At 35.8% G+C, this 22,104-nt stretch overlaps 1 protein-coding gene across 1 annotated transcript in view; it reads left to right on the top strand.

The window, feature by feature from the left end:
* LOC129273664 (uncharacterized) overlaps nt 1-20,172 on the top strand; it is a 57,620-nt gene extending 37,448 nt beyond the window's left edge. The window contains exons 25-43 of the mRNA XM_064107941.1: nt 862-1,068; nt 1,636-1,829; nt 2,906-2,933; nt 3,890-4,056; nt 5,277-5,451; nt 6,052-6,192; nt 6,639-6,723; nt 7,048-7,156; nt 8,032-8,197; nt 8,841-8,916; nt 9,081-9,309; nt 9,484-9,720; nt 11,098-11,236; nt 11,779-11,895; nt 12,734-12,931; nt 13,591-13,784; nt 14,477-14,504; nt 15,151-15,317; nt 15,704-20,172. Of these exons, the coding sequence (XP_063964011.1) occupies nt 862-1,068; nt 1,636-1,829; nt 2,906-2,933; nt 3,890-4,056; nt 5,277-5,451; nt 6,052-6,192; nt 6,639-6,723; nt 7,048-7,156; nt 8,032-8,197; nt 8,841-8,916; nt 9,081-9,309; nt 9,484-9,720; nt 11,098-11,236; nt 11,779-11,895; nt 12,734-12,931; nt 13,591-13,784; nt 14,477-14,504; nt 15,151-15,317; nt 15,704-15,934 (2,888 nt within the window). The 3' untranslated portion in view covers nt 15,935-20,172. The remainder of the gene's footprint in view (nt 1-861; nt 1,069-1,635; nt 1,830-2,905; nt 2,934-3,889; nt 4,057-5,276; nt 5,452-6,051; nt 6,193-6,638; nt 6,724-7,047; nt 7,157-8,031; nt 8,198-8,840; nt 8,917-9,080; nt 9,310-9,483; nt 9,721-11,097; nt 11,237-11,778; nt 11,896-12,733; nt 12,932-13,590; nt 13,785-14,476; nt 14,505-15,150; nt 15,318-15,703) is intronic.
* The last annotated feature ends 1,932 nt before the right edge of the window (nt 20,173-22,104 follow it).

Raw genomic sequence — 22,104 nt, 5'->3', positions numbered from 1 at the left:
TCAAATCATCTTTTTGTTGGGGTGGACTTGTCCTTTAATAATGATTACAATTATTAGCGCTTTGAATAATTAATGTTTCTATGCGCTCTGAATTGTAATTATTATTACCCTGTTATCGGATTCTGGCATGTCCACACACAATGTGTGCACTTTCTCCACTCCTTTGGGAGCATTTCAAAAAGAGTTCAAAGGTTCATTTGCTAGGCTTTCGCATCCTACCAGGTACCCATTTAACACCTGGGTGAAGTGTGGATTAATGCCTTGCCAAATGATGCCAGGCTAATGTGGATTCAACTACATGACTCTTTTATTTAAGAGTCAGAACTGTCAAACCACTACACTTCAGAATAAAAGTTTAAAATACTATCAAATCAAAATAATTTCTAGATTCAAGAAATGGGAAGGTACTTTTTGAGATGCAATAGAAAATTGGGGTAAATGTACATTGTGCCTTTAAAACATGCTTTGTCTACATTTAAAGGGTATTTTCAGTTCAAATATTCCTTCATATGCTTGGTGAGATATAAAGGTAGTTGGCATTTTCTAATCTTAATTATATACGTTTTGTTCAGATGCTGAAAAAAGTGCTCAGTGGTTTTGAGGATGTGCTCTTAATGAAGATTTTGGATGATGTTTGAATGGCTTTTCAATTAAAAAGAAACTAGAATATCAGTATGAAATCATATAAAAATTATACATATACAACAATTAAAGTTTATTTTATATCTTGATGGATAAATTCAAGACTTCAAGAATTAATATCAAAGATGCATGTATTTATTTTTTGACCTTATACCCATTTGAAATTTAGGTCTAACTCCTACAAAATAAAAAATGTTTTCCAACCCTTTGTCTTAAAAGCCACTTCGAATCTCCAGATTGATTTTAATCAAGTCAGCACAACATGTGCCCCAGGGACCATGCCCACACCCCCTAACCACACCCAGACCACACCCACAGGCGAGATGGAGGGCTGGACCATTGAGGGTATCATGGAGACCCAAGATGCTACCTTCACGGTTGAGATGGGATTAACAGGGGGTCAGAAGGGGTACAATTACATCACTGGTAAGAGTCAGATTTCATTTGTAGTAGATTATGGTTTACACACTCAAGTGTGCCAGATTCTTCCTCTCAACTTCATTTTATAGCAATATTTACAAAACACACTCATATTGCACCATAGATTCATATGATGAGGCGAGTTGACATATTTCTTTAGTATATTACACATACTTCATCTTCCTTACATGTATTTGTATTCTTTAATGTCATTCAAAGATTTCTATCTCTTTTGAGATACAAATGACAAACTACACCCTGAATAAACCCATAAATGGGTCTTATATACTAAGCCACACCCAGTTATATTTCTGGATCAGATCTAATTCTTTTTACATCGCATCGAACATTATTCCTAGTCATTTTGGCCTATAGGGTACTAATTCACTGTTCATTCCTGTTTATTGGATTATTTAGGGTGCAGGGATCTTAACATTTTGTGCATTATAAATTTTGAATGAATTTGATATCAATTATCTCCTTATCTTTTAACATGTGTTGTCAAATTAAGAAGTTTTTAATATTTTGCATAACCACTGACCCGATCAACATAATCAATTAAATATTTTATAGGATCTGTTGGTTGGGGTATTGCTTGGTTTATCAATGGGCGGCTGATACCAGAACTCACGCTGACTCGTGGTAAAACCTACACATTCTTGGTGAGCGGAGGGGATAATCCCACATTGAGCGCCAACTATCATCCATTCTACATCACCGATGCCCCTAGTGGAGGCTACGCCCAGTTATCGCAGGCGGAACAGGAGGTAAATAGAAACTGGGGGCGGTATAAAATATATCACTGTATTGGTCAAATAATGCTCAGGGAACATGCACTAATGGGAATCAATCAATGATATTGTGTGTCGATTATTATGTGTTTTGGTTTTTTTGTTTGATCTTTTTTTTTTCTTCTGTATCTCATAATGTCCTGTTACTGTGTTCATCATATGTGTAAATTTTATGTTTTTATGCTGATCAGGTCACCGAGAATAAATAAATGTGAACATCGGCACTTTAAATCACACTTAATAACTCTTTAATAAGTGAAACACTCCTCCCCCCATGATGGTGTGAGGTTGTTCCCAAGGGGTTGCCTTGCGATAAAGGGTGGGAAACGGTTCATGGTGTATCACAATATAATTCTAAAACACATATAAAGGGGAATGAGGGTACGATTGTGGTATATAGTAAAATAGAGAGTGAAGAGAGGGTTGGTAAGATAACGGATATCTTAATTGCGGTATTTTGCCAGCTATCACAATTAGTAATTATTAGTTGGTACAATTGTTGGTAGAAGAGCCGTTGTAGTTGTTCAGACTCTCGACTTGTAATCAGAGGGTCTTGTTTAATTCGAATCACACCGCTGCCTAGTCAGTGTCCTTTGGCAAGGCATTAAATGGCCTCAATGCCGACTGACTGGAATGCTCCCCAGGGAGTAGAGAATGTGCATACATTGTGTGCAGGAATGACTGATTGAATCCGATGACTGGGGTAATAATAAAGCTGTTAGCGCTTAGATATGTACAATGTATGTCTTAAATGCATTATAAATAACCAGATAATTAATCATTATTTCATAATTCCCTTTCGTTTTATTAGGCCCATTTCATTTTGTCCCCAAGTTTAAATTATAATCAGAAATCGGCATGCTTAGAAACGCCCGAAATGAGCGCCCTATAATTGTTTTTTTTTTATTAGGTAGATAGCAATGGAATGGGATGGGGTTCTGAAACACGTACCCCACCTTTTTAGGTGCTTGCAAAGGAATTGTTTTTTCTATGATGTCATGTTTACGAAAATCTTGTCGATCATAATACCTTATCTTTCATTTCATTTTCAGGAAATCCTAATCTTTGCTGGACCAGAAGGTACATGTATTTAAATTTTCCCATGAATTTCTTCAGGCCATTTCTAAAAGCTATATTCTCATAATATTATTTAAAAGTTGGAACTTATAATATGCCAGTAATTCATTCCAACGAAGTACACTTTATCATTCTAAAAAAGGAGAAAAGGATATACCATGTTGATCATAACATTAAATTACATCATAGACAATGTTTGATGTAGTGCTATCTTTCTCTTTTGAATATTCTTCAGTTGATTTTTATTCCTCATTAGGCAATATTTTCCTTTTTCCTATGATCACACTGGAGACTTTTGATCATCACCATTGTAGCTACTTCACTATAATTATCATTTATCAGAATATTGATATTGTATTTATTATTTACAATTGCAGACTTTGGTAGATACAACTTTTTGTTAAAAAACCTATCCTTTCAAGAAGTATTGGTGATTATTGATGATAGAATTTTACTTTTATGCACACGCACGGATACTCTCTATATGGTACTATGCGTTTTCAAGAAATAACTATTTTTGTATATTTAGTATTAAAAATATATTCTTCATTCAAATTTTAGGAATTTGGCATATCTGTATTAATCTGTGTATTAAATGTCCTACCCTATAAACAAGTAGTTTTTGTCTTTCCACTTCCTAAAATAGAGATAATTTTTTAATATGGTATTTAGCATTTCGAATAACTTATTATTATTATTACTATGTTTATTATTATCTATATTATTAATTTTTGAAGAAGGTCCACTTGGCAATATTGAAATTCAATTCATCATTTACAATTACAGACTTTTGCAAATCTGTGACAGAACTTTGGCATATTTGTGTTAATCTGTGCATGATCTTACACTTTTAAGAAGTAATTGATTTGATTGTCTTTACACACAAACTCATATTAACTCTTTATATGGTATTAGACATTTCTAAGAACAATATCATTATTTACTTTTTCAATATAAAGAGGGTCCCCTTTGCCAATGGGAGACGACCAGCAATACCTCACACCCCGATTCATACGCTTCATTTGAAGAATTCAAGAGCACTTTGACTGTAGATTGCCAGCCCGGCGACCCTGGTGAACTGGTATGGACAGTACCAATGGATGCCCCTGATATCCTCTATTACCATGTAAGACAATTTGATTTTTTAAGTACAGTAACTATATTTTTTTTATCTCCCAAGAGCCGAACTTCTCAAAGGGAGCTGTCTCTCCAAATTGATATCCCACATCTGCCCAACTGAAACACCTTTTGTATGTTGCACGTTCAGGTTAAATTTGGGGAAGAAATTATCGTTCTATGGAAAGTTATTAAAGAAAATATTTTGTTAAATTGCATTGAAGCCTTTGTAAATGACGAACACACATTGCTCATTTACAACAAATGATAATTTTATAACTTGCTTCCTTTTGCCAAAGTACGGCAGACATGCTGTATATATAGAGAGAAGATAGAGAAGAGAAAAAATGGTGTGATTACCTGATAAAGCAGGGGCTGCACCAGGGTATTTTGATAGGGGTTAAGATGACATATTTTTGCCCAATTAACATACAGGGATAGTATAGAATTACATGTTTATTTTGTTTTTGAAATTATTGAAATTGAAATGGTTTTATTAGGAAAACTTAATTGCAGCCGAAGGCTGAATTGCGAAATTCTTTACAAGGTAAAATACAAAATATATACAATATCAATGATCAAAACAAAATGACATGTGAAAGTAATAAAATGAATGTTATATGTTGAAATTTGAAAAAGCAGTAGAGTAGAATAATTGCATACATGGGATAACAGCAACCTTTGATATTTGTAACCACAGTATGATTTAATACTCTCTCCTAATGCTCTTCTCTCTGCTCTCTTTCCTGTTTTTCTTTTTTCACTACTTGAAAAATCATAAGGTTGACCCTCTTCACTACTTGAAAAATCATAGGGGCTGTCACCCCTAAGCCAAGATTTCAAAGTAATGCCATGAACGAACACTTACAGTTATTCTCAATGAGAGCTAGAAAGTAATTGGGTGACTGATACCCACAGTCGATGGTATAATTAGAATACAGTCCTGAAAGGTCTAGAAATAAAAGTAACAAGCTCAACAAACGGATGACATTTTCCACGACATATTGGGCATTGCAAGAAGCTTACATTGAATTCCAAATCAAGCATACATGTAGTGCAGGTCACTTGATTAAACAGTATGTAGTTGATTTGCATTTCATTGTAAGTCAACTTTCTTGAAACACCCTGTTACGCTTGGACGTATGCTTGGTTTGCAATCGAGCATAAGTTTCTTGCAGCTAGCACCCTGATAGACCTAACTTATTCTACCTGTACTCCTTGAATTAACAGTGCTACACCCATCGCTTCCTAGGCTGGAAGATCCATTTAGTCGATGACGAGAGGAACACAACGTCACAAGAGACAACCACGATGACCAGCATCACAACCTCCATGGTTCCTGGTATCTCCACTACTGGCAGCACAGCAACAAGTGTTCCTGATGCCATAACAACTTCGAATCCAGGTATCACGTCTGTAGATCAGGAATGGTGCAAGGGGGCAGGGGGGAACTGTCCCTATGGTTTTTTAAGTACTGAAAAAAGTGAAGATGGAAAAAGAGAAATAATGTAAGAAAAAGACATCTGGGCCATGTATCGCCTATTTTTCGACTTTTTTTTCAACTTAAAAATATTGACACCACCATTATAAGTTTTAATTCTTCCCCAGTATCAAGATACACTGATGCCGCCCCTCTTGTTGGTGTCTTAATGGCAGCGTTCCTCAAAAGAATGATGCCATTCTGGAGACAGAAATATGCACCCATGGTGCATGTGCATGAATGATGAATATTTGTGACCACAGCCCGGGGGGGGGGGGGGGCACTCAACCACAAAAGTGGTAGGCATGTGCCATGGGCGAGACAAAAAAACCGGGGGCTTTGGAACGGACTTATTGTAAAAAGGAGGGTCTTCGGAAGTTTGATAGCAATGATGATGAATATAGATTAGAAAAATAAAAACACTGACATAACAAAATTGAAATGCATCATTTAGAGGATCAACATATTTTGGTCTGAATTTTGTTTTCATGAAATGGATCTCCTTTCTTTAATCGCCGTCTGCAGTTCAAAGCGATGACAGTACCTACCATGGCAAACTTGTTGGGTCATTAGCTGGCACCGCACATGGTGTTGCAGGGACAATTTACGCAGAGGATGATCAGACGATAAGAATCATTGGATTCTCTTACGATGGGTTAGCTCCAGGTAAATATTGTTAAAATCTTAGGATGAGAAGGATATGATGATGGCATAGTGGTGGATGATGATGATGACAACGAATGATGTTGGTGGTGGTAGTTGTGGTAGTAGAGGGGATGATGTGATCATGATTGAGGTGGTAGAGCTAGAGGTACATAAAGCCACGATGTCAATAGCTGTGGTGATGGCAGTGGTGGATGATGGGGTTGATGTCGATGAGGAGGGTGATGATGATGATTGTGATGACTATGATGATGATGATGATGAAAATTATGTTTATGATGTTTATGATGAAGATGATGCTGGTGTTGATGATAATGAAAACAATATTTTATGATGATGATGATGATGGTGATGGTGTTGATGATGATGGTGATGGTGTTGATGATGATGATGATATATTGTTCTATGTTGAATTTGATTCCCCATTCAATTCCATTGGTCTTGAACAGATGCGTTCCTATGGGGAGGAGACTCAGGAGCGAGTGGAGACTTACCAACCGGTGCTGGTTTCCCCATCCATATAGAAAATGGAATGTAAGTTGCACTTTGGGAGGGGGGGGGGAGAAAGATAAATAAGTTTTTCAATAATAATATTTTCATCATAATGCTTTCAATGATTAAAATTAATGAATTATCTGGACTCATATAACATGTTACAAAATCATGTGAGAAGGGTAGATATGTTCCTATTTAAGATGGAAATGATGATGCTAAGATGCTCAAAGTACATCAGAATTACAAATCTGTATTAATATGTTTGTCCGATTTTTCTCTTTCTAATATTCACTACATTTTATATGCTATTAGTCCACAAATCTGGAGCACTGCTATATCTTTCTTGTTCTTGTTTTGTTTCAGAGAAGAAAAACTGGGCTCTTACTCCAACGCCAATATCACGGTCACTCTTCCGCCATCGAGGACTGTCTCAACTCTGAACTATGTCTCGGTCTGGTGTCGACAAGTTGGGGTAATTCAACATAATTCTCAATGAGCTGTTTTTTATGTAACCTTTTCCCCATTCTTATTATTGATTAAGATAAAAAGTTCTAAAATTCCACTTATTTGAGACGGATACTGTATTAAGTCCAGATTATGTATAAATCATGAATTTGACTGGCATCTCGGTCATTAACTTACTTTTGCAACCTCTTCTCCACTGCATTCCTTTTCCCCTATCTAATTTTTCTGTCTTTTCCACTTTAATACATTAACCTCCACTCTCTCTTCCCTCAATCTCATTCCACCCAAATTTCATCTTCTCCTACCTTACCCCCCCAAAAAAAATTACTGTTCTGGTTCATAACCACATTATAATTTTTTGTTATCAGAATGTCATAGAGCTCATATGATGTAGATGATATGAAATAAAGAAACTGTGTCATGGATTTACATTGTGATTTAAGAAACCTCAAACAATGTGGTGACATACCTTGGGAACCTTGCCTGCATGGAGAGACTTTTTCATCTTTTATTTCAGAATAAAACTTTTGTGACTAGCAAAATATAAGAAAATGTTCATCAGAACAGCATAGCATGAACATTTGTTGCTCAACTCATTATCAGATCTGACTTATGAGAAGCACTGCTACTGCAGTAACTGTCAGATAAAACAGACTTTGTTGGATAAAATATCTGACAAGTCTTCTCATGAAACGCTTACCAGATCACCACTTTTGCGAGCAATTTCTCATCAAATTTTTCGGTAAAAAATAAAGGTCATGAAAATTCTGCCCGGGGGGGGGGGAGACAGCACCCTGCCATTCTTCCTCATCTTTGGTTATGCTAGCTGTGCTTCAATCCTTACGAGAGATCGAAATTCTGATCATCATTTACTTTTCACAGGTTAATTTCGGACATGTTGTATTCCCACAAGATTTTGAACCACCTACTCCTTACAACCTCGGTGCTCTTCCAAATTTGGCTCACCAAACATCAGCTACAGCCGTGATAGTCCTTGATCCAAAGAGAATCAAATTTGAAGAATTGCGCTACGATGGATTTGGGCCGGGTAAGATGTTTCTTGTTCATTTTTTTGAAGCACTTAAATAATAATAATACACCCTTTTCTTACATTTTTTATTAACTTTTTGCTTCAGTACCAGCTCTTATTACATTGAACACTGCTTCACATAACTTTTAAGAAAAAAATGATGATGATGATAATGATAAAAAAAGAGTGTCTCAATATAGTGGCACTCATATACCGTACATATTCCCTTTCTTTTTAAGACAGAACGTAAAAAAAGAGATTTTCCAAAATACACAAAAACCAAAAGTAATGGAAATCAAAACCCTAAACATCATTTTATTACAACCCTCATCACTTCAATCCCCCCCCCATGTTACAAGGATTATCAATCCGACAACTATTATTGCTCTTAAAGACATAAGTATAAAAGCTGGCATACGAATGATCTCAATCAAAAGTTTCAGAGAAGGATAAAAAAAATTGAGGAGTAATAAACCAATAAGAATGTTTAAATTATGGAAATCAATTTTACAATTCACAATTTATTGAAAGCAGAATTATAGAAGAGATAATGTCTATCCTATAGGGCAGTGAGATAAGTAAATGGTTATAGATGTGTGGAGGTGGTTGTTTCTTCATTGCCTTGCATTAAACTTATTGAATGACAATCTTAACTTTGCAGACGCCTACTTTTGGGTGGGGCCAGGCGACACACCAACCTATGATGAGAGTTACAGGACGTACGATGAAACAGGAGAGTAAGTTTGTTTTGGGTATTTTTATGTTCCTGTTTACTAGTATCTCTGTGTATTATTATGATTGACGTTGAACACTGATATTTGACTATGTATTGTTAATTTGATTGAATTTTGTAAATGTAAAATAGTTATACCTCAATCTCAAATATGTTTTTTTTCCTCAGAATCAAAGTACTCGAGGCATATACGGGTCAAACCGTCACTGTGAACCTCATTGAAAACATCACTGTATTTGACATCGGCCATATTGGACTTTGGTGTGTCATATTCAAACAAGATTTCGGCCATGTTGACATTCCCAACGAGAACGTACTCAACATTCCACCCTTACCACTGCCTACCCCTCCCACAACAACAGCAACTGTAATGACTACCAGTACGGCACCCAATTTGGTAAGACGAGTATCTGAATGAAAATCATAGTTCTGAATAGTTTCTTAGATTTTCATTTATGCCACATTTATTCTTCATCATTAGAAAACGATTCACTGAGGAGCTCAGCACTTAGATACTTTTAGACTGTAACATTGTGATAGGTTACACCACCTTTTTCCTTCTCAATTTCAGTTCTGCAATTGCGAAACGTTGGATTCTGAGCTTGAAATCTGCTGGTATATTGACGGGGAGGACATCGTCATTCGTCACAGTACCCCCAGTACGGATGACAATGACGGAATGTACAGCGCATTCGGCATCAGTGGGTTGCCGACGAGCACGGAGATGGTCGGCGGCGATGTCGTGGTGACCTTCATTGATAACGGAGTCGCAACGGCGGTTGACTACTATCTGGGCTCCAAGGCTCAAGTAAGTGTTTAACAATAATTTCAGTATTTTCATTATTCCATGCAGCCCAGTATTTAAAATATCTCAATATTGTACCAGTAGCTTACTCTCTATCACACCTAGACCATTTAGCCATCATATATGTCAACATACCTATGGCAAGCATTTTTATCATGAAATCATACTTCTTGATATTAAGGAATCACATCTTAATATTAGGAAACATGATTAAATTCAAAACGGCTTGTCATATGTACAACAGCATATATACGCTGGCTAAATCTTCAATCAAAGTGTGACATCTCCTTGGATGTTCCCAAATGGTTCCATGACATTTTCTCTGGTGGAAAATCTGCACGTTAAGCCAAACATGAAATCTAACCTCCAATCCTGAATTAACCATTATCCTTATCTTCACATTATTCCGAATTAAACAAATACTCTATTTACAATCCTAACTCTAACCCTATGGATGTTCTGAGATATTAAGACTCTGAGATATTAAGACTGGAGCAAATGTCGCGTCAACTCCCAAACTGCCAATTTTTAAAAATTTGTATTTGCTCAGAAATCGATTGAAGACCCTGGCCGGACCCAGCAGTGAAATTGTCAAATCATTTACCAATCAAAAGCTTATAAACTACAAAACACAGCAATGCAATGTTTATTGCATTTTCACTGCTTGCCAGGTGATTAGTTTGCTTGAGAATTGCTCCAATAAGAGGCCTTCAAAAATATATAGGCTTTATTGTGCTTTTTACCTGCCTCAATTCAGTGATGTCATTAGGTTTGTGCATAGAAGAACTGGATTATTTTATTGCTTTCCAGATTACGCATTTGATTTTCAATTATGAAATCTGCAGCATCGGACTAGTATTTGCTGTGTTTATTTCCCACTTATTTTTGTCTCCATTCACATTGTATTATATGACACCTAAATAGATCCTTGTCATCTGATTGGTTGTTTGATGTTGATCATTCAGCCCATTTTACAATGACGTCATCATCCGTGCAAGGTTGGATCCATTCATCATGCAATTTTGGATCCATGCGCACACTGAGAAAGCAGGCACCACAAGTCAAACACTCGTGTCTGCAGCGCACATATATCTACGTGACAATCACCAGACCAAGCTCGCACTTCATGAGCATATTTTGCATCAAAATTCATAAATTTCAAATGAAAATTGATCTATTTTTAGGTGTCATATAAATCATATAATGAATGTTCTTTTCATTCATGATCTCATGGATGCCTCATTGAATGGATCATTTCATCTTTTACCTCATGAAGTATTTTGTCCATTGCACTCATAAACATTCATTTATGTGTATGCCGTTACATGTATTGCATTTATGATTTTAACGATCCCATTACACTCTCTCCCTCTTAATTAGTGTTCTCCGCAAAATCGCGCCGGCTCATGCCCTGACAACATCGCATCGAGTTCGGCAACGAATGACGTTACGCTTGTTGAGTCATCCAGAATAAATGGGAAGACCCACATCAGTTATCGGAGACCGCTGGCTGCTAGTGGTAAGTCATTGGATCAAATTAGTTTGGTTCCAAGAACCCGACATGCTGATAGTGGATTAGAAAAAAATGGCATTCAGTGACGTCTTCTGGTCGTTTATAATAGGGACTTTTCGATCTGCAACGCATGAAAAAATCAAGAATACAGTAAATGTATTGAAAATTCAAATGACCATAAACAGCTGGGAGGTCATTATCGAAAATTGGTGAACAGGAACAGGGGTTTAATCCTAAGTTGTGCAGCTGATGACAAAGTGCAAATATGTCGTGTTTCCAGAGTCCAGGACGAAACTGCTGTTTTGATTCACCAATTTTTGATAAAGACTTCTTGGTTGTACGTTGTCATCATGAAGGCATTTGGCGATACTCTTTCCCTTGGAATCTGTCGTGTGTCATGGAGCAAAAATCTGTTATTTTCCCAGTGTTAACAAAATGAAAAGAAAATGCAGGAACCTTTCATAAATTTTATTCTGCTCGATAAGATGTACCTTTTTTCAGTAAAATTGTGTTTTTTCCTGATAATATCTTGTTGTTTTTCCTTTCAGATGGGACTTATGACAAGGCATTTTCGACGAGTGGACCTACTTACGTCATCTGGGCCCGAGGACTCATCAATGCTGATGGCCGCGTTTCGTATCATGCAGGAGGTCAACGCTCCCCAAGTAAGTATAAGTGAGAACTTGAGAAAAATGAATAAAATTGTGATAAAGGAATAAAATTATGAGCTGCCAGTATGAAAGAGTGTGTTTCTATAGTTAATATGAAGATAGATTCTAATCATGATAGGAATTGACATAAAAAACATGATGATGACTGATATGGAATAGCGCTATGTGGCGAGATACAAGAGATTGCAAAACAAGGAATCCAGATTAAATGGCTGAACCCAAAAGTATATAAGTTTGAAGCCACGGATATTAGTAGTTGTGATACTGTAATGAAGTTGATAGTTACAGTAGGAGTAGAGGAAATAACAAGACAAAACAATGATAATGATGCTGGTGGTGGTTGTGATAATTGAAAATAATGATAAATTAATTATAATAATGACAGTAAGAAATCATATTTACAGTAAGAAATTATAATTGACAATATGAAATTATAATGACAATAAAACAAATTATAATAATGATTATGACTGTTGTAAGATGACCATTTTACCCATCCTTATTACTATGGTGATGAAATCAATACAAATTTTGGGGATAGAAAAAAAGACTTAACAAAAGAAAAGGTGAAATACTTTCAAACTCTTTAGTGCCACTCTGTGCTTTAAGTTCAGGGAATTTTTTTAGGAAACAAAAAGTCAGTGATTTCCAATGACTTATTTATTCCCAGCATGCAAAGATTTCAGTAGCATGTAACAATTGTCAGTGAAAATCACTGTCTGTTTCATGAAATGTTCCTTAGGATTCTGCTTCATCATTTGTCACCTTAATCTAATTTGATCTTTCATAAAATTCCTCCTCTTTTGCAAACCTCTCATGCTCTTGTCTGCAGTCGAATCAAATCTCCAGATCGACTTCAGTCAGGTCAGCACGACATGTGACCCAGTGGGCGTGGTCCCGGCCACCCAGACCACACCCACGGATGAGGAGGCGGGCTGGACCATTGAGGGCATCGTGGAGCCCCAAAATGCTACCTTCACCGTTGAGATGGGATTAACAGGGGGTCAGAAGGGGTACAATTACATCACTGGTAATTCATTATTCCTGAATTGTATGAGGCATATATATTTAGAAGGGGGACCATATTCTCCAACCTAATGCCCCATTAAGATTTTCTTTATTTTTCAAAATATAATGCACATTATACATTTGCATTTCGAGGGGAGTTTGTGTTTTCTTGTATAAATCTGAAGCATTTTTTGCCATGTCTACAACTGGGGCAGATATGAGTTTGTGCACAAGATAATTGAGACAATTTTGGTACTAATTATCTTGCTATCCTTTGAACATATAAAGCACTATCATATAGACAGAGGGGGGGGGGGGGGCTAGGGGCACCTGACCACCAAAAGTTCCACAACCAAGGTGACTGAAGAAAAAGAAGGGAAAAAAACCAAAAGAATAGGAAATGGGTGAAATATGTTATTATTCATTTAATATCATGTTAACATTTTATCATAACACTAAATTTTTCATTTCAAAATTTTGCTTTCTCAATTGATCGCTTTGCCCACTCGCAACGTTTTAGATAGTTTGCTCCGTACTTCACATTGTACCCCTCAAAATTGTGGTACATTACATCACTTTATATTTCTTCATTTAATTTTTTAAATAATTTTTTATTTGTTTTATTTCTAAGATATTTCCTTGGTTTTTCGTAATCTTTAACCCTGTCATCTTAATCATCAGGATCTGTTGGTTGGGGTATTGCTTGGTTTATCAATGGGCGGTTGATACCAGAACTCACACTGACTCGTGGTAAAACCTACACATTCTTGGTGAGTGGAGGGGATAATCCCACATTGAGCGCCAACTATCATCCATTCTACATCACCGATGACCCTAGTGGAGGCTACGCCCAGTTATCGCAGGCGGAACAGGAGGTAAGAAAATTGAGGGTGTGGTATTACTTCTGTACCAAGGGGGATGATTAATGTGATATAGGTGGTCGGAAATAACATCCCATTAATAGGACTATACCTTATAAAAGAGACAAGAGAAAGAAAGAGGGGGAGGGGGGGGGGAGAAAGGGGAGGTGAAGAAAAGACTTTGTAATTGTATTAATTGTATTTGATGTTTCAATTTTGCTGTGGTCTCAAATACCTTTATGAACACCTTACAAATGACTGTCCACCATTTATTGCTTTATATATAATTTGTTCTTTCAGTGTTCATAGAGGTTTTTATGACCACAGCATTACATTCATATCCTTGTATTTTATATATGAAGGAAATACGAAAATCTATATTTTTTGCTATTATAGAATGTATATGTAATGGGACAGTTTTGGGGACCTGGTTTTCGTTTTATTTATCTCATTTCTTTTATCATGTTTACCTTTATGAACACCTTACAAATGACTGTCCACCATTTATTGCTTTATATATAATTTGTTCTTACAGTGTTCATAGGGGTTTTTATGACCATAGCATTACATTCATATCCTTGTATTTTATATATGAAGGAAATACGAAAATTTACATATTTTGCTATTATAGAATATATATGTAATGGGAGAGTTTTGGGGACCTGGTTATCGTTTTATTTATCTCATTTCTTTTATCATGTTTACAGAACATCAACATTTTCGCTGGACCTGAAGGTAGGTTTCCTTTTTTCTTCAAATCATTTTAAAACGTATTGTCATATTGGAGCAATTATTCAGCAATACATGTATTTCTGTCACAAAACATTCAATAACAAGTTAATTTTGTATCTTGAGACTTGAAAGAGGTTTATGCTTCACTTTCCATCTTTGAAACATATCAATTTAATAATTGTACAGTCTTCTGTTAACCATCCAGGGCTTATTGGCAATGATCATCCATACCAGCAGGCCAGGGTAATCTCAGTTTGATGCATTTAATTCTCATTAAAGTTGCCAATTTGAATTTGTCCTTCTATTATTATTTTTACTACTGTACTGTATCTATATTCTTTTATGTTTTTTTTTCATTTTATTTTTATTATCACCATTGTCAGCATCAGAATAATCATCATGATTTTATTAAAAGCCAGTGGACAGTTTCATCAACATTTATTATCTGAAATGTTGTCAAATTTGACAACATTCCTTGATTTTGATTGGCTGAGAGGCACATTTCCCTGTGGTAACTGTCAAATAAAACAGTCTTTGTCAGATAAAAACCAACAAGTCTTGAAACCCTCTGCTGTTCTCCTCATGTCTGTTACAATCATCTGTTTGTTTTCGTAATTTAATTGAATAAATTCATTCTTTCAATTTAAAGAGGGTCCACTTTGCCAATGGGAGACAACCGACGATACAGGACACCCTGATTCATACGCTTCATTTGAAGAATTCAAGAGCACCTTGACTGTAGATTGCCAGCCCGGTGATCCTGGTGAATTGGTATGGACAGTACCGATGGATGCCCCGGATATCCTCTATTACCATGTAAGTATTTAAAGCCATGATGGCATTACCAATAGAACACTTGCCCATGAAGGGCATAAAACTCAGTGTCCACTCCGCATCATGAAGACAATCATACTGAAAGGATCGACCTTCTAAATCTGACTTGGTTTATGAAACTTTGAGACATTTCAAAATTGAAATTTTTAAATAGTGTACCTCCCAATTATAGGTTGTATTCAATGAAAAAAATAATCAATGATTGAGAAATTAATGCCCCTTAAACGTCGCTTACATTTTTCCTTTTTTGCAAGGTCAAACATCGCTAGGCTACTAGTTTATTGGCAACTCTATGAAATACATGCACATTGTTACAACTTATTCTACATTTCATTAAGTACGGTATATTCTATTCTTTGACTTTGCAGTGCTACACACACCGCTTCCTCGGCTGGAGGATCCGTGTAGTAGATGAGGAGGAGGAAACGTCGCAGCGAATGAGCACGTCAGCTGGCCGCACGACAACTACAGATCCTGTCGCAGCCCATCTCTCGCAAATCATTGCCACAGGAGTTGCTGTATTCGCTGCTCTTGTTTTGTTCTTAACAGTAATTGGCTTGAGGTTGCGACGGTCTCAAGCCAAGGCATATGTTCTTTGAGCAATGGTTAAACGTAGCGATAGGAATATGGGAAAGAGAAGCGAGAGAGAGAGAGAGAAGGGGGAGAGTGGGTGTGAGAGTGAGATGTATACTCTGAAATTGTGTCTTTCATTTTATTCACATTCTGTAATCAAGATATTTTAAGATCTTTGAATATTCACTGCCTTTTATTTTTCTTAGAAAGTTTTTACATAATGTAATATATCTAAACATGCACACGTATATTCAACAGAAATTTAGGAAGTTATAAGAGAAATGCACTTGCAATGATGTTTCATTAAATTGGCCATGATAATTGTGTGTCTTATGCAAATCTTTTCATTTTGATGTTTCAAAAGAAACAAACTCTCCTTGGGATGTCACATTATCATCAGGTAGTTGAAACTTGTCGCCGGTATATAACAATTGACATATACTCAAATAAGTTGACTCTTTGACATTTTTATTGCAGTTTACATGATACTTTTTGTCTCGCCAACTGGAGGTGAAGGCGAGACTAAGGGATCCTTATATCTTCTTTCTTGTGTCCGTCTGTCACAAACATGACAGATGACCTTGCAACCGTACATCACTTTTTAACCAAACTTCGGTTGTATGGTGCAGTTATGCGTCACATGGAAAGGTCAAAGGTCATTTCAGGTCAAATGTTAAAGTTTACATGCAAGACTCTTATGACAGATAACTTTGCAACCTTATCACCTTTCAAGCAAACTTGGGTTGTTAATGTATTTAAGGGACAGACACGTTAAGATGCAGTCAGAGGTCACATGGTCAAAGGTCATTTCTTCAAAAACTTTGTTCTCTTATTATTTTCTTCAAATAGGTTTATATGACACCACATCTTCTAGAACACTCAGCTATACTGCATCCACAAACACATTTCACCTTCACACATGTAAAATATCAGTGCAATAATGTAATTCATATCAAAAGGGTGGAGTAGGTACAGGGAAAGGTAGCATTTCATGAAATAGCCCTTCTCAAACATTATTTGGTATTACATTCTATACTAGATTGTTCACAATGAGGTTTAGATACAATGCTGTTGCGTGGCAAAGGGATTGCAATATTTCTAGCTATTTTCACAAGTGGGCGAGACACAATATTGCTAATGCCTTGATTCAAGTACAGCTTGTCCCATATTATCACGTTTCAAAATTCAAGACCATCCAGTATGATCTAAAGAGGGGCGACACTGTAAACACGTCAACAAAACCTTATCCACCGACCTTATATAAGAACCAATTCCTTGAATTCTTTGATAACATCTTGCATTAAAGAGTGGAACCGGTTACCTGCTGATATTAGGAACTGTACAACTCATTATAGGTTTAAAGTACAATGTAAAGGATATCTTTTTGATAATCTGGGTTAGATCTAGTATAGAAAGTATTGTTCTATAAAAATATGAGTTATCACGTAGCTGGCCAGCCTATAGTCGTGTGTGTGTGTGGGGGGATGTGTATGTGTGGCATATTTGTTTTTGCTTATCTCTGTTTTTTTTCTGTACAGCATATCTGTATTTTATTCTTATTATGTACAGTATGTTCCTTCATTGCTTACATCTCATTTATTGTAGGGCCCCACTCACAAGCTCTGCTTTTTAGGGGTCCTTGAAAACCTCTCATATATATTATTTATCTTTTTGTATTATTTGTTCATTGATTTGTACTTATTTGTCTGGTTTTTTAATGAATTTAACTTAACTAAGGAACAGGGGTTACTGCCCCTTTGAACTCTTGATTAGTTAAAAAAGTGAAAGAAAAAGGGAATAAAGATACCAACTTCACAGAATGAAGTCTTGGGCAGGTATAAGTCTATAGTTCCAATTTTATTCAATTTAGAAAAAGAATTAAGTCACTTAGAGGATGTCCCCCCCCCCCCATCAAAATATGACAATGCCCCTTGATCTGAAGTGAGCTTTGTTTAAAAAATACTAGTAAATTGGTAATATTTGCATTTCTTTTTCTGAAATATTAGCTTATTTAGATTTTTAGTTCCAAATTAAACATTTGATTGTTAAAAAAACAGAATAACATAAGTACTTATAATGTAGAATTCTTAAGAAAAATAATATATGTACAATTTCTATCTCATTTTTAGAAATTGTGAATTTGAGTATTGATATCATGCAATATAATAAACTTTATTTGTGGCCATATAAGTGTAGCTGCATTATGACATGAAATGAATTGGATAGTACTATAAGTAGAGAATTATGAAATATTTATGATGTGCACGCAATAGTAACAAGTGGAATGCCTCTGGCGGTCTCACCTGCATCACGCGATTCAATATAGCAGCAGTGCTGACTTTGAAAACTACTATCAAATAATTATTCACAAAAAACACCATTCATATAATGATACAATACTACGTTCATTGACATTTGACCTCGATCATGTGACCTAAAACTTGTCAGTGATACTTGATTACCCCTATATTCACATTTTATACACTATATCTATAAACTTTGAAAGTTATGACAGCAATCTAATAATTACCTCTAAAATGGCCACAGTTCAATGACCTTAAATGACCTTTGACTTTGGTCATGTGACCTGAAACTCGCATGAGATGTTCAGTGATACTTGATGACTCTTATGTCCAAGTTTTTATGAACTCGACCAATATACTTACAGAGTTATGATGGTAATTCAACAAATACCCCCAACATGGCCAATGTCCTTTGACCTTGGTCATGTGACCTGAAACTCGCACAAGATGTTCAGTGATACATGGTTACTCTTATGTCTATTTTTTATGAACTAGACCAATACACTTGCAGAGATATGATGGTAATTCAACAAATACTCCCTACATGGCCAAAGTTCATTGACCTTACATGACCTTTAACCTTGATCATGTGACCTGAAACTCGCACAGGATGTTCAGTGATACTTGATTACTCTTATGTTTAAGCTTCATGAGTCAGATCCATAAATTTCCAAAGTTATGATAGTAATTCAACAGATACCCCCATTATATGGCCAAAGTTCATTGACCTTTGACGTTGGTCATGTGACCTGAAATGTGCACAGGATGTTCAGTGATACTTGATTACTCTTATGTCCAAGTTTTATGAACTAGACCAATATACTTTCAAACTTATGATGGTAATTCAACAAATACCCCCAATTTGGCCAAAGTTCATTGACCCTAAATGACCTTTGACCTTGGTCATGTGACGTGAAACTTATGCAGGATGTTCAGTTATACGTGATTAACCTTATGTCCAAGTTTCATGAACTAGGTCCATACATTTTTTAAGTTATGATGACATTTCAAAAACTTAACCTTAGGTTAAGATTTTGATGTTGATTCCCCCAACATGGAAGTTCATTGACCCCAAATGACCTTTGACCTTGGTCATGTGACATGAAACTCAGGCAGGATGTTCAGTAATATTTGATTAACCTTATGGCCAAGTTTCATGAACTAGGTCCATATACCTTTTAAGTTATGCTGTCATTTCAAAAACTTAACCTTCGGTTAAGATTTGGTGTTGACGCCGCCTATAGTCTCACCCTGCTATGCAGGTGAGACAAAAATGACTTTACAAGGACATTAAATATGATGTATTTAAATGTCTTTAACTCTTACTTATATGCATGACCAAGGCTTATTGAACATAAAGTAAGAGAGGTAGTGAAGCAACTGAGTTTTCCAGATGGCAGTTTTATTTTTCTTGTTTTCAGTTTTTCATTTAAATGTTAATTGAAGAAAGATCTGGTACATCCCCTTTTTAACCAACAGTTTAATACTCTTATCCTAACCAACTTTTGAGTTGGTTGAACTAAATGTGAGTGTAGAATCTTGATGCAATTGTTACAGTACTATCTTTTATACTTCACAATGTTAAGCATATATCCACTTGTCTTTTACATAATTTTTAGGTATGCAATATTACCTATATTTTGATATATGTTTTCTCTTTTTATTTGGAATGTTTATTAAAACTGCAGGGTGCCTTTTAATAGTATGCAAGCAAATCGAAATAGGCCTATAATGAAGTGTGAAGTAAATTGTATAATGTGAGAAATATGTGTGTAAATTTGTAACGCGTTGTCGGAATATTATGAGAAAAAAATAAAACAAATGAATATCACATTCTGGTATTAAGCGTATTCTGATTTGATTCACTGCATGTTCATGAATGTTCTTGAATATGACCATTGTGAAGGGAAATTAATGAAAACGGCTCTTATTTCAGTAAAATAGAAAACCTTCAATTTCTTTATCCATTGGGTTTGTATTGTGTTTGATAGCCAGTAGTTTTATACGTACAGCAGCGGTGTATCCAGGATTTTCCTGAGAAAAGTTTGACAAGCAAAAAAAAAGGTGATCACCAAAAAATGAAGGTCCTTTCGTCCACGAAAAATATGACAAGCAAAAAAAAAAAGAAAGGTCCTTACTTCTGTATGAATGGCACATTTCCATTAAAAATATATGCTGTACCTTTTAAAGGGGGCACACTTGTTTAAGAACACATTTACATTAAAACTTTTGAGTATGGCTCTCAAGGGGGGGGGGGGGGCACGGCCCCTGGATCTGCCACTGAGGCTTGGTGTATTGCACTTTTTCATTATTATGAATGCTAGAAATTACATATGGAAAATGGTCTGAAAGAGAAAATTGTAATTCCCAGTACGATATGTGGTGCTGTTCCTAAAAAAAAAGCTGTTCGCCTTGAATTACTCATTAAACGTTTAATATACATTGGCAACCCAATGAAAACAACAAAATCACTGTTTCAAAAATACAAATTGGCAACTTTTCTCAGTACATACATTCTTTTACTATTCATTTTTACCCATCAATATCTTTGTCTTCAACATGTGAGAAAATTAATAATTGTTGCCAACTTGAGGATCGAAAGAAGATTGAATGTATAACCTTATGAAATATGTCAACTTTAATGTTGATGAAAATTCTCATGATCGTCAGAAGGGGATAGAGGCAATTTCAATTATTTTTTTTAATATTTAAATTGTCACATTTTGGATGAATGGCGATGGGTTACAGTCAGTCCGCAAGCCCCTGTGTTAATGAGCAAAAGAGCAAGATTTATCCAAGTCCTCTCGTGGGTGAATTCATGTCCCTGCAAAATCTCGTGAATTGTGAGACTTTCTTTCTCAAAGAATTTAACCACTTTCTCCTTGAGTAATAGGCCCCTATTGATTATTTTTGTACCATGGGCAAGAGTAAATGTTACTCTTTTATATTGGTCATTTCTTTTGAATGAAATATTTTGATAAATAAGTGAATTTTTTACCTGAAAAGATGCATCAAACAGAATTTTCTTCCTCTATTTTCACTTGCAAATTATGCAACATTTTGTGTTTTAGGCACCAACATTATTTATATCATCAGAAAGCTCAAACTCTATACTTTCTTAAAATGTCACTCTTGATATGTGGCATCTTTTAGATGGGTCAGCAGCCAGCTTTTTTCATCAAGAAGCAAGACGAGATTTCTGAAATTTCTGAGTAACATTAAATCCAGAGTTCTGATTGGCTGAATACTGTTTTCAAAACAAACAGGCGCGGGTAATTTTAAGAGATTACCACATGGTGTGTGTGACCTTGCAGAGGCCCAGTGTGGGGAACATTGGAATTTGCGTGGGTGTGTGGTCTCTATGACCAATCAGAGCGCAGTATTCTTGTTTTTGAGCTGCAAAATGTACTTGGCCTATGAGAAGCTGGCTGCTGACCCATCTAAAATACATCTTCTTATAAAAATTATATCATATTAAAGCTTAGATCTTCAGCTTTATCATGATCTAAAAATCATTTGTGCCCAAACAGAAATTAAGTGTGAAAACAACAACTTTTGTTGCATGAAAAAAAATATTTTGTTTCATGTTTTAGATCAAAAGTTTTTCCTATATTACAACATTCTTTTAAAAATCCAAACACATGACCTGAAAGAATGATTCTTCTTCTTTACAAAGATACCAAAAACATGAAAATTGGTCAATATTTAGAGCAGCTATGGCCGAATGAAAAGAGGTGTTTTGGTTCGCACCAAGCTCATTAACTATGCAAAAACCCTCTAGTCATGAATATCACTTGGATAAAAGAAGCTACTTTTTCAGGGCTTGCGGACTGACTGGTTAGTTCAGGATAATATGTGAACCCTTTGGGTGCGACAGGCTTCCACAGAAGCCC

Source organism: Lytechinus pictus, chromosome 12 (assembly GCF_037042905.1).
Source record: "Lytechinus pictus isolate F3 Inbred chromosome 12, Lp3.0, whole genome shotgun sequence".
NCBI classification, from domain to species: Eukaryota; Metazoa; Echinodermata; class Echinoidea; order Temnopleuroida; family Toxopneustidae; genus Lytechinus; species Lytechinus pictus.
This window is presented reverse-complemented; position numbering and strand designations above follow the sequence as displayed.